Raw genomic sequence first — 14,514 nt, 5'->3', positions numbered from 1 at the left:
TAAAATATATATTGTCTAAAACAAGATGGGTAACATGCATTAAATGTAAGAGATTATATCTATAACCATTTATGCTTATTTAATTGTGGTAACCCAGAAAGTGGCTGTTGCACAAGTGATAAAGGATTCTGAATTTTCTAGATGAAAGTTATTATATAAATTTATGTTTTGAGGACATAATATAAACAGACCTATCTCTGTGCAATTTGCAATTTAAGAATGTATGTGACTTTCAAGTGATGACAATGGTAGACTAGGGTGTCTCTGGAAGAGTGGAGATAATATTGCAATGAAGACTGATAATTGGATGATAAGCATGAGCCACCAGAGCCTCCTTGAATAAAGCAAGACCAAGATACTGCTCGTTGTGCTCTGGAATGCTCTTTCACGTAAGGCAGTGCTTCTCAAATAGTGGGGCGGGGCACAGAGAAATGCCAGGGGGGGCATGAACCCAGGAAACATGCTTTTTTTTGCCACAGAATTGGGGGGGGGGTTTGCACTGAACAATAACACAGAGCACAGAGCAGGAGATATGAAGTACAAGTAACAAACCCTTAAGCAACACCATAGAAAAATATTTAACAGGGATGAAAAGAAAGGGGGAGAGAGATGGAGATAATGAGACAGATGTAAGTCTCCCAAAAGCTAAGACAAGGATATGATGAAGCGTATGTACGCTTGGCTTCACTGTGACTATGGTGAGATGAGGCAAGGCCTCATCTCACCATAGTATGTTTAATGGGTCTAAAAACGTTGGCAGCAGACAGCATGAACCCAAATAAATCAAGGCATCATTTAAATGCATTATACCCTAATCAGACTGATAGGCTGCTTCATTTTTTTCAGTAAAAATGTGCTGAATGTTGCAAACAATTGTCCTGGCAGAGAGTTTGGGGTGGGGGGCTGAAATGTTTACTTTTTCCTGGGTAGGGGTGTAGCAGAAAATAATTGAGAATCACAGCTAGATTTTAAGGTGACTAGGTGGCTCAGTGGCTAAGACACTGAGCTTGTCAATCAGAAAGTTTGTAGTTCAGAGGTACGAATTCCTAGTATAGGTCTCCTGCGTGAGGAGGAGTTGGACTAGATGACCTCCAAGGTCCCTTCCAACTCTACTACTATTAAGTCCTTGCAGCTGATTTGTAAATCTGAGTAGCCAGAAGACTTAGGAAAGTCAAAGAGCTCAGATCCACAGTGGAGCCTTTAAAGACATTGGCTTTGATTAAAACCTCACTGTCTTAAGCACATTTGTATTGCAATTATTTTTAATTAAAGGGGAAAACGTCTTTTTGGAATAGCAGAACAGTTAACTACGGTGAGGGTGAGGGATTAAAGATCTTCTGGATATAAATAAATTATAATTTTAAAAAATTAAAATCAACAGCAAAAAGCTTGATGGGAGTTTGGTCTAAATAAGTTTAAGATGGATAAAAGTGACAGTGAAATTTGAAATATTAGTTTTACACAGAGCTTTTAAAATTATTTAATAAATACATATCTTAGTGGGAATACAGAGTGTTTAGAGTTTTAGTAAAGAGAATTGGTAAACTTCAAAATAATGAGCTGAAGGAATCTTAAAACAGAACATGTGACTTTAGAACTTCAAAGTGTAAGTGTCAGAAGGGACCAAAGGCTTAAGGTAATACAGAAAAGGCAAATGAAAGATGGGAAAGAAAAACCTCTCTTTTAATTTTCTACTTGGCTCACTTTCTCTTTCTGGATTACAAATAAATTAAATAGATACTACTGGAAAAATCAGCAAACTTGGAAAAGGAAGGAGAGGATTGCTAGAGCACCCCCCCCCCCAAAAAAAAAATCATTCCAAAGATTAAAAAAAAACATTTGAAGAGTTGGGGAAGAATGTATCTGAATCTGTTAAGAGAGATATGACTACATTTTAAAGGAGATTGGAAGAAAGATTTATAAATATTAAGGAGGAAGTGAAAGAAGAGATTTTTAAAAAATCTTGAAAAATCTCTAGGACAGTTGACTAGAGAGGTGAAACGATTTTTTTAAAAAGGAAGAAATAATAATGGAAAGAGGGAAAAAAGATTTACACAATCTTGTCATATTGGAATGAAAGAAGAAAAAGAATTATGCCTGAGATTCAGAGTGGTTTCAAAAGATCCCAGTTTAGACAAACAATAGATAGTTCAATCTCTACAAAATTTCTGTAATGGGTTGGAGATGATATGTAGGCACAGACAGATAATGTATATGGGAACAGTATAAATTATGCAAAGTTAAGAAATACATTAGGAGATATTCTTATGTACTTTGTTAGAAGGAAGACAAGAAATTAAGCTCTCCAAAAACATTTTAATATCAGGTTGAAGATCAACATAGATGTACATAAAGAATTTTCAATCAGAATACTACCTAAGGGGGGGGGGGATATTTTTGACTGAAAAGCTCAAACATAAAAAGATATCATTTTGTCGAGACAAATGGAAAGGAGAGATTTTTAATTTGAAATAGTACAGGCCAGGGGTGGGTTCTAACTTACCTTGCTCGCTTACTCTCGGGCTGTGTAGCCCCTGTGTATGCGCAGTGCAAAAAAAATTAATCATTTTTTTAACCCTGCTATGCTGTCCAAAAAACCTCCCTAATCTTATGTTCCGGGTCTATTTGACCCGGACCGCAAATTGATCATTTTAGGTACTTATATTTGGTCTTTTTGAAAGCTTTTTTCACTTGGAAACAAGTTTGAACATTTCTGAACATAATGATATGAAAATTGAACTGAAAAAATTGATGCATACTTGTTTATTTTGACAAAAATATTGTGACAAAAATAAACAAATAAGAATCATTTTTTTCAGTTCATTTCTATTTTTCTCATGTTCAGGATTGTTAAATTTAGTATATCCAAACTTTTTTGGGGAAATTCCTTAGAGATTTGTAGCCTAAAAAAAATATAAATTGACACAAAATTCAATTTTTTCAGTTCAATTTTCATATCATTATGTTCATAAATGTTCAAACTAGTTTTCCAGTGGAAAAAGTTTTCAAAAAGACCAAATTCAAGTACCTAAAAAAATTATTTTTGGTCCGGTCATATACGACCAGAAACAGACTCGACGTGATTATTATTTTTTGCCCAGAAAAGAATTAGCCACCACCCCAAAAATATTATTTTGATGATCAACAATGTTAAATTGAATAAATGAATGCATAAGATATTAAAAATATTTCGGATTTGAAGCCTGTGTAAATATAAAGTGAAAATGTTTGCAAGCAGCCAGGGGGGGGGGGTTATTTATGATTGTAAACAACCAATAAGAAACATTTCTTTCAGTTCATTTATATTTTTCTTATATTCAGAAATGTTCAAACTACCAATCCCACACCAACTTTAGTAAAATTGAACACATTTTGCAAGCAAAACTATCCATAAATTGAAAAATATTTCACAAAAACAGGGGGGGGCACACATTCTATCAGCAAAATAAACCAATAAGAATTACTTTTTTCATTTCAATTTTCATATCATTGTGTGCAGAAATGTTCAGACTACTTACCAAGTGAAAAAGGTATTCAAATTGACCAAACATAAGCACTTCAAATGAAGAGTTTTCAGTCCGGGTCAGAGTGACCCGGGAACACAAGAAGTGTGACTTTTTGTTTTTCAGCAAGAGAGAAACCCCCCACCCCCCAAAAAAAAATTCTCATAGAGAGAACCCCTGAAATGATGAAAAGTCATGAAATTTCAAGTTTCAGATATGCAGGGAATTTTTTTTACAGGGACTCAAACTTGGCTTTGGGTCACATACGACCCGAACTGAACTGCAGTTAAAGCCAAAAATAAAATGGCCATGAATGTGCAGTGCTAGAAACTCGACTTCTGTGCATGTGCAGAAGAAAAATAAATAAATAATTCAAAGATAATTCAAAAGAAGATGGTGGTGGTGCCCATGGACTGGCACCGACTGAACTGAATCCATGACATTATCATGAAATCACCAAGGGGTCTGAACTGGGAGGAACCCACCTCTGGTAGAGGTATCAAACACCCAAGAAATCAGGAGATGAGGCAGCTCAAATGAATATAAAAAATCATTGCAAGTTTAAACTCCCTACAAGAATTTGGCCAGCTGATTGTTAAGAGAAATGTGTTGGAGATAAGAGAGATATTCAAGGTGTGTTGAACTTAGATATTTTATGGCTGTGCAAGGTCTCATGCTTTACCCCTCCTTAGGCTCAGCCCAATCATCTGCTACAAGAGGTTTTGACTAACTCAGTTTTAATACCATGAGATTTCCTAGGAACATTTAAAGAAGACATGGACAACAGGCAAGGACATGACAGAAAAAACTGTACAACAGACACAAGAAACTAAGGAAGAGGCACCACATTAAGACTACAAATATTTACTTTTTCTAAGTTTTGGCATATAACATGAAATATAATCTAGCCTGCTCTCCCCCTCCTCAAAAAACAAATTTATTTCATTATTTGAAAAATTGAAGCTTGTTTAGAAGAAAGAGATATTAGTAGAAATTATTAAAAATGTTTGATTTACAAACATTTAGGTGAAGAGTTTATTTCATTGGGAAATAATAAAAAAAACTGAATAGTTTTGAAATTCACAACTAAAGCCAGAAATGATATTGCTTGATAACCATGACAGTTTGTGGGAATTTAAGTCAATTTTTACTATTCTGATCCTTAAAAATGTTGAGAGCTTACTTACTTTCACAATGAGGAATCTCATTGGTCCATCCATTTGCTCGACAATCACGGTAATTAAATTGGCTGAGCATCTTATACCTAATAATTTAAAAAAAATTGTGAACTAAACACACTAAAACTGCAAAAGGATTATATATTAAAACATATTTGATACATACTGAGATGATACATTTTTTCAATTATTACTGATTATTCTTGTAAATGGAGAAGAGTTTTCCTGAAACAAGTTTGGTATTTATTCCCAGTTAGAAAAAGATGAGAAACTCATTCTTCCCAAATTTTTAATTTATTTTCCATTCCAAAACCTTTGAAACTATCACCAAATTCAAACCACTTCTGGATATATAATATTGTATTTCCAAAACAGAGTTTGATATTCCAGTTTTTCAGGGGAAAAAAGACTCAAACAGCACAGAATAATATAAAAGCAATGTTGTACATATTAAATATAGAAACAGAAATAGCAGAATTTGAAGGGACCTTGGAGGTATTCTAGTCCAACCCCCTGCTTAGGCAGGAAACGTACACCCTTTCAGACAGATGGTTATATAACATAATCTTAAAAACATCCAGTGCTGCAGCATTTACAATTTCTGGAGGCAAATTGTTCCACTCATTAATTGTTCTAACTTTCAGGAAATTTCTCCTTAGTTCTAAATTGCTTCTATCCTTGATTAGTTTCCATCCATTGCTTCTTGTCCTACCCTCAGGAGCTTTGGAGAATAGTTCGACTCCTTCTCCTTTGTGGCAGCCCCTGAGATATTGGAACACTGCTATCATGTCTCCCCTAGTCCTTCTTTTCAGTAAAGTAGACATCTTTGATGCTCTTCTCTTTTTTTAAATTGTGGTGACCAAAATGGAATGCAGTATTCCAAGTGTGGCCTCAGCAAAGCATGATAAAGTTGTATTAAAAATACATGTGATCTTGATTCTATCACTCTGTTTATGCAGCCTAAAACTGTGTTGGGTTTTTTGGCAGCTGCTGCACATCGCTGGCTCATATTTCAATAGTTGTCCATTAGGACTCCAAGATCCCTCTCACAGTTACTACTGTTGAGCAGGGTACCACATATACTGTACCTGTGCATTGTTTTTCTTGCCTAAATGTAGAACCTTACTTTTTTACCACTGAATTTCATTTTGTTAGATAGTACCCAATAATCAAGTCTGTCAAAACCTTTCTGTATCTCAAGCCTATCTTCCAGAGTGTTGGTTATTCCTGCCTGTTTGGTGTCATCTGCAAATTTGATGAGTTCCCCATCTATCCCTTCGCCCAAGTCATTGATTAAGATGTTGAAGTGTACTGAGCCTAAAAGAGAGCCCTGGGATACTCTACTGCTTACTTCGCTCCATGTAGATGAAGTTCCATTGGGGCCTATACGTTGAGTGTGGTTGATCAGTCAGTTACAAATCAATTTGGTGGTGATGCTCTCTAACCCACATTTTTCTAGTAGTAGGTTATGGTCTACTTTATCAAATGTCTTACTGAAGTCCAAGCAAATTATATAGACAGTATTCCTCTGGTCCACTTTGTCAAAGAATGTAATAAGAATAGTCTGACATCATCTGTTTTTGACAAACCAATGTTGGTTTTTGGTTATTACTTTGTTTGCTCCTACATGTTTGCTGATTTGTTGCTTGATTACCATTTTCTTCCCTATTTTAATTTGTGTTCCTAATCTGTTTTTTGTGGTGCTGTTTTTGATAGGTTGGACTGTTTTTTCCCTTTGAATAAGGACAGATGCAAAAAAATGAGTTAAATCGTTCTTCTTTCTCCCTGTGGCTTGTCACCTTCTTGCTACTTTCTCCCAGCAATGGACCAATTGTTTCCTTGACTTTTTTCTTGTTTTTAACATGTTGGAGTTGTCACGCTGTGGATTGACAGCCTCCAAAGACATTAAGAAACATCCTATAGTTAAATGGTTAACTCTGTTTGTTAATGTAGCAGGAAGAGAAGCTATTAGCAGCCATTCTGTTCTTTCTCTATTAAAGATGTAAGACGCATAGCTAAACCTCTCCGGCTAAACTTATTTTTTCTACTTTTCTAATAAAAAGTTTGATTCATTTTAAAATGAATGCTTGTGCTTTAATGTCCATCGACCTCCGGAAAGCCTTACTTCAGTTTTAACAGGCTGAGCACTCTGCCGGTAAGATCCTCTTTCCGACAGGAGTAAGGGTTTTTTTTGTTATTTTTTACTTTTGTTGCAAGCCTTTGTTCACTGTGAGAATGTTTCCCTCATTTTATCTTTACAGGCTAGTTATTTGCCCTTCTTTTCTCTTTTTATACTTGTCTTGGCATAAATGAAAGAGAGAGATGGAGAGGGAGAGGGAGAATGAGTGTGTGTGAGAAAGAGACAGAGAGGGGGGTGAGAGAGTGAAAGAGAGAGATGTGAGAGGTCAGAGGGAGAGAGAGGGGAGGAAGGGAGAGAGTATGGATGCTGGATTCTTATTAGTGGTCGGCAGGATTTAAAATTATGAATTTAGTGGTCCCTGAAATCCGAAAGGTTGGTGATCCCTGACAAAGTTCAACATTTCAAGAAGCACTGGGAACAAAATATTAGATTTTAAAAAATAAAACTCAGTAGAGTACTAGGACCTCAGTGTAACAAAGTATTTTAAAGATTTGTAATGAAAATCTCAGGAATCATTCTCTATATTAGAAGTCATTCTTGTAGTAAAAGGCATATTAAATGAAAATCAGATATATGTGATTGATTGATATTGCAATTACTATATTTTATAAGATACAAGATATTTCATACCTTATATAAATTTAAAATGTATTAAAATTACAGTCTGTTTTAAGCAGACTAAATGTTTTTTTTTATTTCTCAGACAAATACAAACATGTACGTATGTAGTATAGTGTAATGTATAAATGCTCAAAGAGTACAAATGAAACTTTCAATTAATTATCCCTTGTATAGGAGTGCCCTCATGTGGTCCAAATATATAATGTAGGGATAGATATGATATAAAATTCAAGAGCATAATAATATTATGTTGCAACAGTGCAGAATGATGTCTCTTACAAAAAATACTTATTTTTTAGTTATTTATTTAGGTGTTCAATTTCTACCCCTAACAAGAACATAATTTCTACTTGAATAGATCTAGAATCCTATTGAATACCTATTGATGGAAAGAATGGACTTCTGCTAATGTTAAGATGTTTCTTAAATCAGTGTCTACCCTCTTGATGGCCAGACAAGAGCTATAGATTACATTATATCAGACTCTCTTCTTGTCCCAATCTTAAAATGTCTGTATATGTATGCATATACAAATTCCTACACAAGAATCTATATACAGTGTTCCCTCGATTTTCGCAGATTCGAACTTTGCGAATAGCCTATATTACGGTTTTTCAAAAAATATTAATTAAAAAATACTTTGCGGGTTTTTTCTATACCACGGTTTTTCCCGTCCGATGTTGTCATACATCATCACCAAACTAATAATTTTTGCAAATAAATAACAAAAATAAATATTATAGTTAATAAATAATTATGTTTATAAATATCAGGATCATTAAGGGTCTTATTCAATGGTGAGTACCAGTAATAATGGTGAGTAAATTGTTGTTAGGGGAATGGGAAATGGTAATTTAGGGGTTTAAAGTGTTAAGGGAAGGCTTGTGATACTGTCCATAGCCAAAATGGTGTCTTTACTTCCGCATCTCTACTTCGCAGAAATTCGACTTTCACAGGCGGTCTCAGAACGCATCCCCCGTGAAAATCAAGGGAACACTGTAAAGTATATAAAAGTGAAATCCATTCACTCATCACAAAATCTCCAGAATAGTAAAGCCTTCAAACTTGAAATTTGGCACTTATGTTCCTCTTGGCTTCTAGATGCTCACTAAGAAAGGATTTTTCAAAATGACCATCTGATCATTAATATTTCCTATCCAGTATTATAATAACACACGCTGATGCTAAGGAGTTAGACTTTCTACTCCACTACTCCCTCCCCCCCCCCCCCGAAAAGTTCCAACTGCCAGTTACCTCACATTCCGTTACCTCAATTCAAACTAGCAGACATTCCATTCCTTCACTCAGGCCTAGTTTCAGCTCCTTACAATACTAAACTTCACTACCTCACCAAAATATCTATACCTTTCACCTATGGAACTGCTTCCGAACTCCAAGTGGCAGGAGATATATTCCCTTATGAGTCTCAATCACCGACCCCCACTGAGCAAACTGATTGTGAACCAAATTTCTCCTGCATAGTGTCCCAGCCCCAAATCACTTCTTGAACTGACCTCCTCAGTTCAGATAAACCTGTTCCTTCTACTGTAACACAAGTTAAAGAGAGAAGAGAGACGAAACAAAGGAAAAGATTTACAGATAAAAAACACAAATAAGGGAAGCTGCAAAAAAGTATCATCAAAGTCATCCCAAAATCAATAGAGAGACTGTAAAAAAGTATGCATCTAATAACCCCTACATTAATCAGGCAGTTACAGCTAAATGCAATGAAAGGATACACAAATCTAATCAATGACTTGGACTAATAAGTATTTATCTGGTTTTAAATATGAACCTCAGATTGATTACTTGAGGGGAAAGGTGGTTGATCTCAGACCTCAGTTACCCAGTGCTTGGTACTGTGCCCTGAAGTGGCAGGATGAGACTTTGCAGGACAGGCTGCAATGGTGCTAAAGTCCAGCTCCCTCCCCTTGAGCCTTACCCTAAACCCTTACACAGCCGTCTTACCCACCAGCATCCAATGGCAGACCACTTTCTTTCTGCTGCCCGGAAGTACAACTTCCGGGCAGCAGATGCTTTCAAATGATGTCTTTTGGAGTCAGAGAGGTGAAGGAGGAAAATTTTATACCAACATTCAAACTGCAGGGGCAGGTCTACCACAGGATAGGAAGTATCAGGGTGGGACTTCAGCAGCAGCCTTCATTTCTCCCGACATACTTTGTTGGTGATGATGACAATGAGAGAGACATCCGTTGTGGAATCTACACAGGCGTTAATCCAGAACTGGTTAGCCAATTGCAGAAGTTGCTACATGAACACAAGTATATTCTGGAATGTAAGGCTGCTGTTGATTCTGTTCCTAAGGGCCACAAGGACTTCCAAGCAGGGGTGAGCTACTGCCCGGAAAGGGCAGAACGCAGTGGGGTAGTGAAAATGGAACTCTACCCCAGAGCACCCAATTTGCACTGAAAGATGCAGGGCGTCCTGCATAAGCCACGTCCCACAGTGTCGTAGTAAAAATTTTGGTAGCCCCTCCCTGCTTCCAAGTGGTGATTAATACCGATAGGAAGTTTCTGGAGAGCACCAAGGTTGTTTCAATGCCCCCATGACTACAGAAGTGGCTGTTCGCATTGTCAGCCAGAATTTTGAGAAGAAAGATATCATTCTCCACAGCAGAGACAATAGGCAGTTACAAATCACCACCCAATCACAGTTTCGTCGCGAAGATGGGTATCCAGCTAATACAATATAAATACATTATCGTTTTGGGAGACAGCGCTTTTGATTTCCGTAATACACAGGTTGTATATAATGAATAATTAGAAAGGGGAAAAACAATTTAAAAAATATTACCCTTCAATACACGTATATTCAACACGGGCACCAAAAGTAAAACCATCTCCATGGACAAGTTCAAAAGTGGCATAATCAGATTCTCTAGGGTTGCCACAAGATTTTCCTGAAAATTAAAATAATATGTAATACAATGTAATATAACAAGAACATTAGCATTTGGGAAGCCCTTAGACTGCCTAGAACTTGAATCGCCCTTTGCCTATTTCATCTTTTCTATCTCATCGTTATTATGAACTAAAACTGGTCTTACTATTTTCAGAATTTATGCACTACTGCTTCACCTCATTAGTGTGTACATTCTAATATTCTGAATGATATGTAATCATATGAAATGCCTTTCATTAAGACATTACATGGCTAATTCAAAGTTCTTATTCATGGAAACAGCTATACATTCTTCCTGGCATTCAGTCTGAAAAGCAACTTCTATTTTTAGTGATAATGATGTAATTCATAGCACTTGGTATCAAGTAAAAACAGAGTGCAAAGAAAAGCAGAAAATTTATTTATTTGGAAAATGTATACAGTTACCTACTTGCTCAGAGTGACTTTAGATGGCTTACAAGTAATGTTGGGCAAACCAAACTTTGCAAAGTTCAACATGCCGAACCCAAACTTTTTTAAAAGTTTGGGTTCAGCGTTTGCTCGAACACTGCGAAGCGCCGCCGCCCGGGAGGACAGTGGGGAATCCCATCCTGGGATTCCCCACCTCCTTTTGCTTGCAGCGCCACTGCGGCATCCTTTTCGGTAAAAATAAAAGGAAGCAAAAGGAGGTGGGGAATTCCCCACCTCCTTGTTTATTTTTACAGAAAACGATGCCGCAGCGGCGCTATTCGGGTTCGGGTTCAGCGACCTCACCCAAACTTCACGGCAAAGTTCAGGTGAGTTTGCCGAACCTGAACTTTGTTGGCTTCGCCCAACACTACCTACAAGCAATAAAAGCACAACATAGAAATTAATTTTTAAAAAAAGAAAAACAATAACCCCAGTGACAACACACAGTCAAATTAGCCAATTGATGGGTCCAACCAAGTGTTCAGGGAAAGAGTATCAAATTGGGAGCTAGGCTAATTTATTCTCCAAAGGGAGGGAGTTAACATGGAAAAAGCCCTTCTGAGTCCCACCAGGTATAAGTCATTAGGGGACAGGACCTACAATATTCCTTGCTGGCCTGCTCTAGTGGTTGGAGGGATCCTACTTTGAACATATTATGCAAAGGCCTAGCTTTCTGATGAAGTCTGTAATACTGGGAAAAGTAGAAGAACAAAACAGAATAGAATTCTTTATTGGCCAAGTGTGATTGGACACCAAAGGAATTTGTCTCTGAGTTTAGCCAGCAGATGGAGCTATAAGAAAATTGTCCAGACCAGCAGGAAGCATTTAGACTAGACAATAAGGTTAGAAAAGCTTTGTCTATGTCCAAAAGAAACAGAGTAATAATCATAATAATACTATCAATAAAAGGGAATATTAAAAAAGATGAGAAGGATGATAATACTACAGCCAAACAATATGGGTAAATAAGACAAACAAATATATAAGATAGTCCTGTAAGAATAATGTGTTCAGCAGAATGATGCCATGAGGAAAAAACTGTCCCTGTGTTTAGTTTTTTTGACATGCAATGCCCTACAGCGACTTCCTGAGGGGAGGAGTTGAAACAGTTTATATCCAGATGTTAGGGGAGGAGTTGAAACAGTTAATATTCAGATGTGAGGGATCTGTAGATATTTTCTCAGTTCTTCTAATCTGCTCAATATACAGGTATTCTATGAAAGGAGGGCTGGTTGCAATTGTTTCTTCTGACTGACTGACTGTCTAAATTTGTATGCTCCCCAACTCCCTAAGGACTTTTCACTGGAATCTGTACCTGTCATTTGGTTGTTGTACCAAACTAGACATTTATAGAAGTACAAAAGATAGATTCGGTAATTCCTCTGTATCACTGTATCAACAACTTCGGGGGCAGTCTGAACCTTTTTAGTTTAGTTTAGATACAGGAAGAATATTTTTGTTGTGCATTTTTAATGGTGGTTCTAATATTAGGACTCTATTTCAAACCCTGGCAGCAAAGTGAACAAACACAGTTACAGCAAGGATGACTTCCCTTTTGGAAACCTTAGTCAAGTTGGAGAGAGCTTGTCCAGGAGAAAAATCAATCTACATTATCACTAAGAGCCAACATCCACTTGATGGCTTATGATAAAAAATACTAATAAACGATAAAAAATACTTCTTAAACATTTCAGTATCCTTCTTCACTGACTTTTGCAAAACATTATTTTATTTCTTACCTGTGCAGTTCTTAGCAGGTGTCAAATGTATCCAGACTCCATCATTACATTCAAGTCTAATAGACCAGGCTTTAACATACCCAGGGCGACATTTATATGATATTTTTTCTTTATGTGCATATGTCTCTGCAATCAGTTCATCTACAGGTTGTTCACGTTCTCTTCTAGCAGGTGGTTCACATGCACTTTCAGCTAGACACCAATGAAAAAGAAACAGCATTTAGCAAAACCCAGCTGCCAAATCTCGTTCCATAGCTCGTAAAAAATAATTTACTTTTATTTTCAACTTTATTTTTTTCACAGTTTCCTAGATATTTTGTTTACATTGTATTCAGATATGAGATCTAGAGGCCACCTAACTCCAGAACAACTCTGGGCAGTTTGTCCTAAAAAGCAGAAAACTAAACCAAAAGAAATGTGTTTAGTTTCAAAGGTTTTTAAACACTTCTGGAATAAGGCGGAGTGGCACAGAAGTTAGAGTGCTGTACTGCAGGCCACTAAAGCTGACTGTAGATCTGTAGGTGAGCAGTTCAAATCTCAACACCGGCTCAAGGTTGAATCAGCCTTCCATCCTTCCGAGGTGGGTAAAATGAGGACCCGGATTTTCTATCTCTGTTAAAAAGTTCTATTGTTAACATGTTTTAAGGCGCCCTGAGTCTAAGGAGGAGGGCGGCATAAAAATCGAATAAATAAATTAAATAAATAAATAAATATTATCAACGTGGGAAACAAATAGGTTTCTGGGAGAATATTATTGGACCAGGAGGATCTGCTCACTGCCAGTCATGCTTTTGTAGTTTAATATCTGGATTACTGCAGTGGGTTCCACATGGGACTCCTCTTGAAAAAGCACTTCAGCTGGTGCAAAATAAGGCAGCCTGAGTGGTAAATGGGGTTGGTTACAGAGATGGGTTCCTCCTAGTTCAGACCGGTTTGCCCAAACTGGTAGCAATCCACTGGTGATGTCATGATGACATTATAGAACAGGTTCGGTCTGTGCCATTTCATGGTTGCTGCCTTCTCTTATTTGAAATTTTTTGATTATCTTAGTGGGGGGTGAGGGGGGTGGATTTTTTTTCTGGTGTTTTTTTTTCCTACTGCACATATGCAGAAGCTGAGTTTCCAGCACTGTGCATGCATTGCCATATTGTTTTTGGCTTATTTTCTGAAAAAGAAATTCCAGCACTGCGCATGCCACACAGCATGAGAGGAACCTACTGGCAGTGAGGTAAGTTAGAACCCACCCCTGGTTGGTTACTCAGTGCATATGACACCACTACTTTGTGAACTGCAATGGTGACTGGTGTGCTACAAGGTGCAACTCAATGCGCTGGGAATCATTTTTAAAGTGCTTTATGGCTTGGAACTGGGTTACTTGGATGAACATCTCTTCCTAGTCACCATTATTCATCTGATCAGGCCTGGTGGGATAGTATATTCTAGGAGCCATCTGAAGGCATGCAGCCCTCCCCCAGTGGGTCGACCTCTAGGGAGGCACAGCATGCCATAATTGCCACATCAGAATGAAGCGACAGAGAGAAAGTTTTCTCGATGAGACAACCTCTGTTAAATCAAGATTGCTCCTTTTATTGTATTTCACCTTTTCTGACATGTGGTACAGAATAACCAATTCGCAAACGCCACATACATTAAGCCATCCTCCAACTACCATTCAGTCATGCACCATATAAGGCTTCTTCTCATGATTTCCTTATAGATAATTAATGGAAGCTACATTCTTTGCCTTTTCCTGGATTGTGTGTTTACTGGTGATTAGCAAAGGAATGAGAGTAAGGCATATATTTCCTTATATGGAAGTTAGCTATAAGTTTTCTTCATGCCGTATATCAAGTTAATTATTTCCCAACATGGTCATGGATTCTGCAGCTTGCTTACTCAGCCTGGACTCTTGCTTCCTTTCAATAGAGGAAGAATTAAGGTTTTATACAGCACCCATTAGG

At 37.2% G+C, this 14,514-nt stretch overlaps 1 protein-coding gene across 1 annotated transcript in view; it reads right to left on the bottom strand.

Moving 5' to 3' along the window:
• Positions 1 to 12,740, bottom strand: part of LOC139155476 (complement factor H-like) — a 105,538-nt gene extending 92,798 nt beyond the window's left edge. The window contains exons 1-3 of the mRNA XM_070730615.1: positions 12,554 to 12,740; positions 10,257 to 10,362; positions 4,691 to 4,767 (exon numbers count right to left, since the gene is read on the bottom strand). Coding sequence (XP_070586716.1) covers positions 4,691 to 4,760 — 70 coding nt within the window. The 5' untranslated portion in view covers positions 4,761 to 4,767; positions 10,257 to 10,362; positions 12,554 to 12,740. The remainder of the gene's footprint in view (positions 1 to 4,690; positions 4,768 to 10,256; positions 10,363 to 12,553) is intronic.
• Between the last annotated feature and the right edge of the window lie 1,774 nt (positions 12,741 to 14,514).

Source organism: Erythrolamprus reginae, unplaced genomic scaffold, assembly GCF_031021105.1.
Source record: "Erythrolamprus reginae isolate rEryReg1 unplaced genomic scaffold, rEryReg1.hap1 H_21, whole genome shotgun sequence".
NCBI classification, from domain to species: Eukaryota; Metazoa; Chordata; class Lepidosauria; order Squamata; family Dipsadidae; genus Erythrolamprus; species Erythrolamprus reginae.
This window is presented reverse-complemented; position numbering and strand designations above follow the sequence as displayed.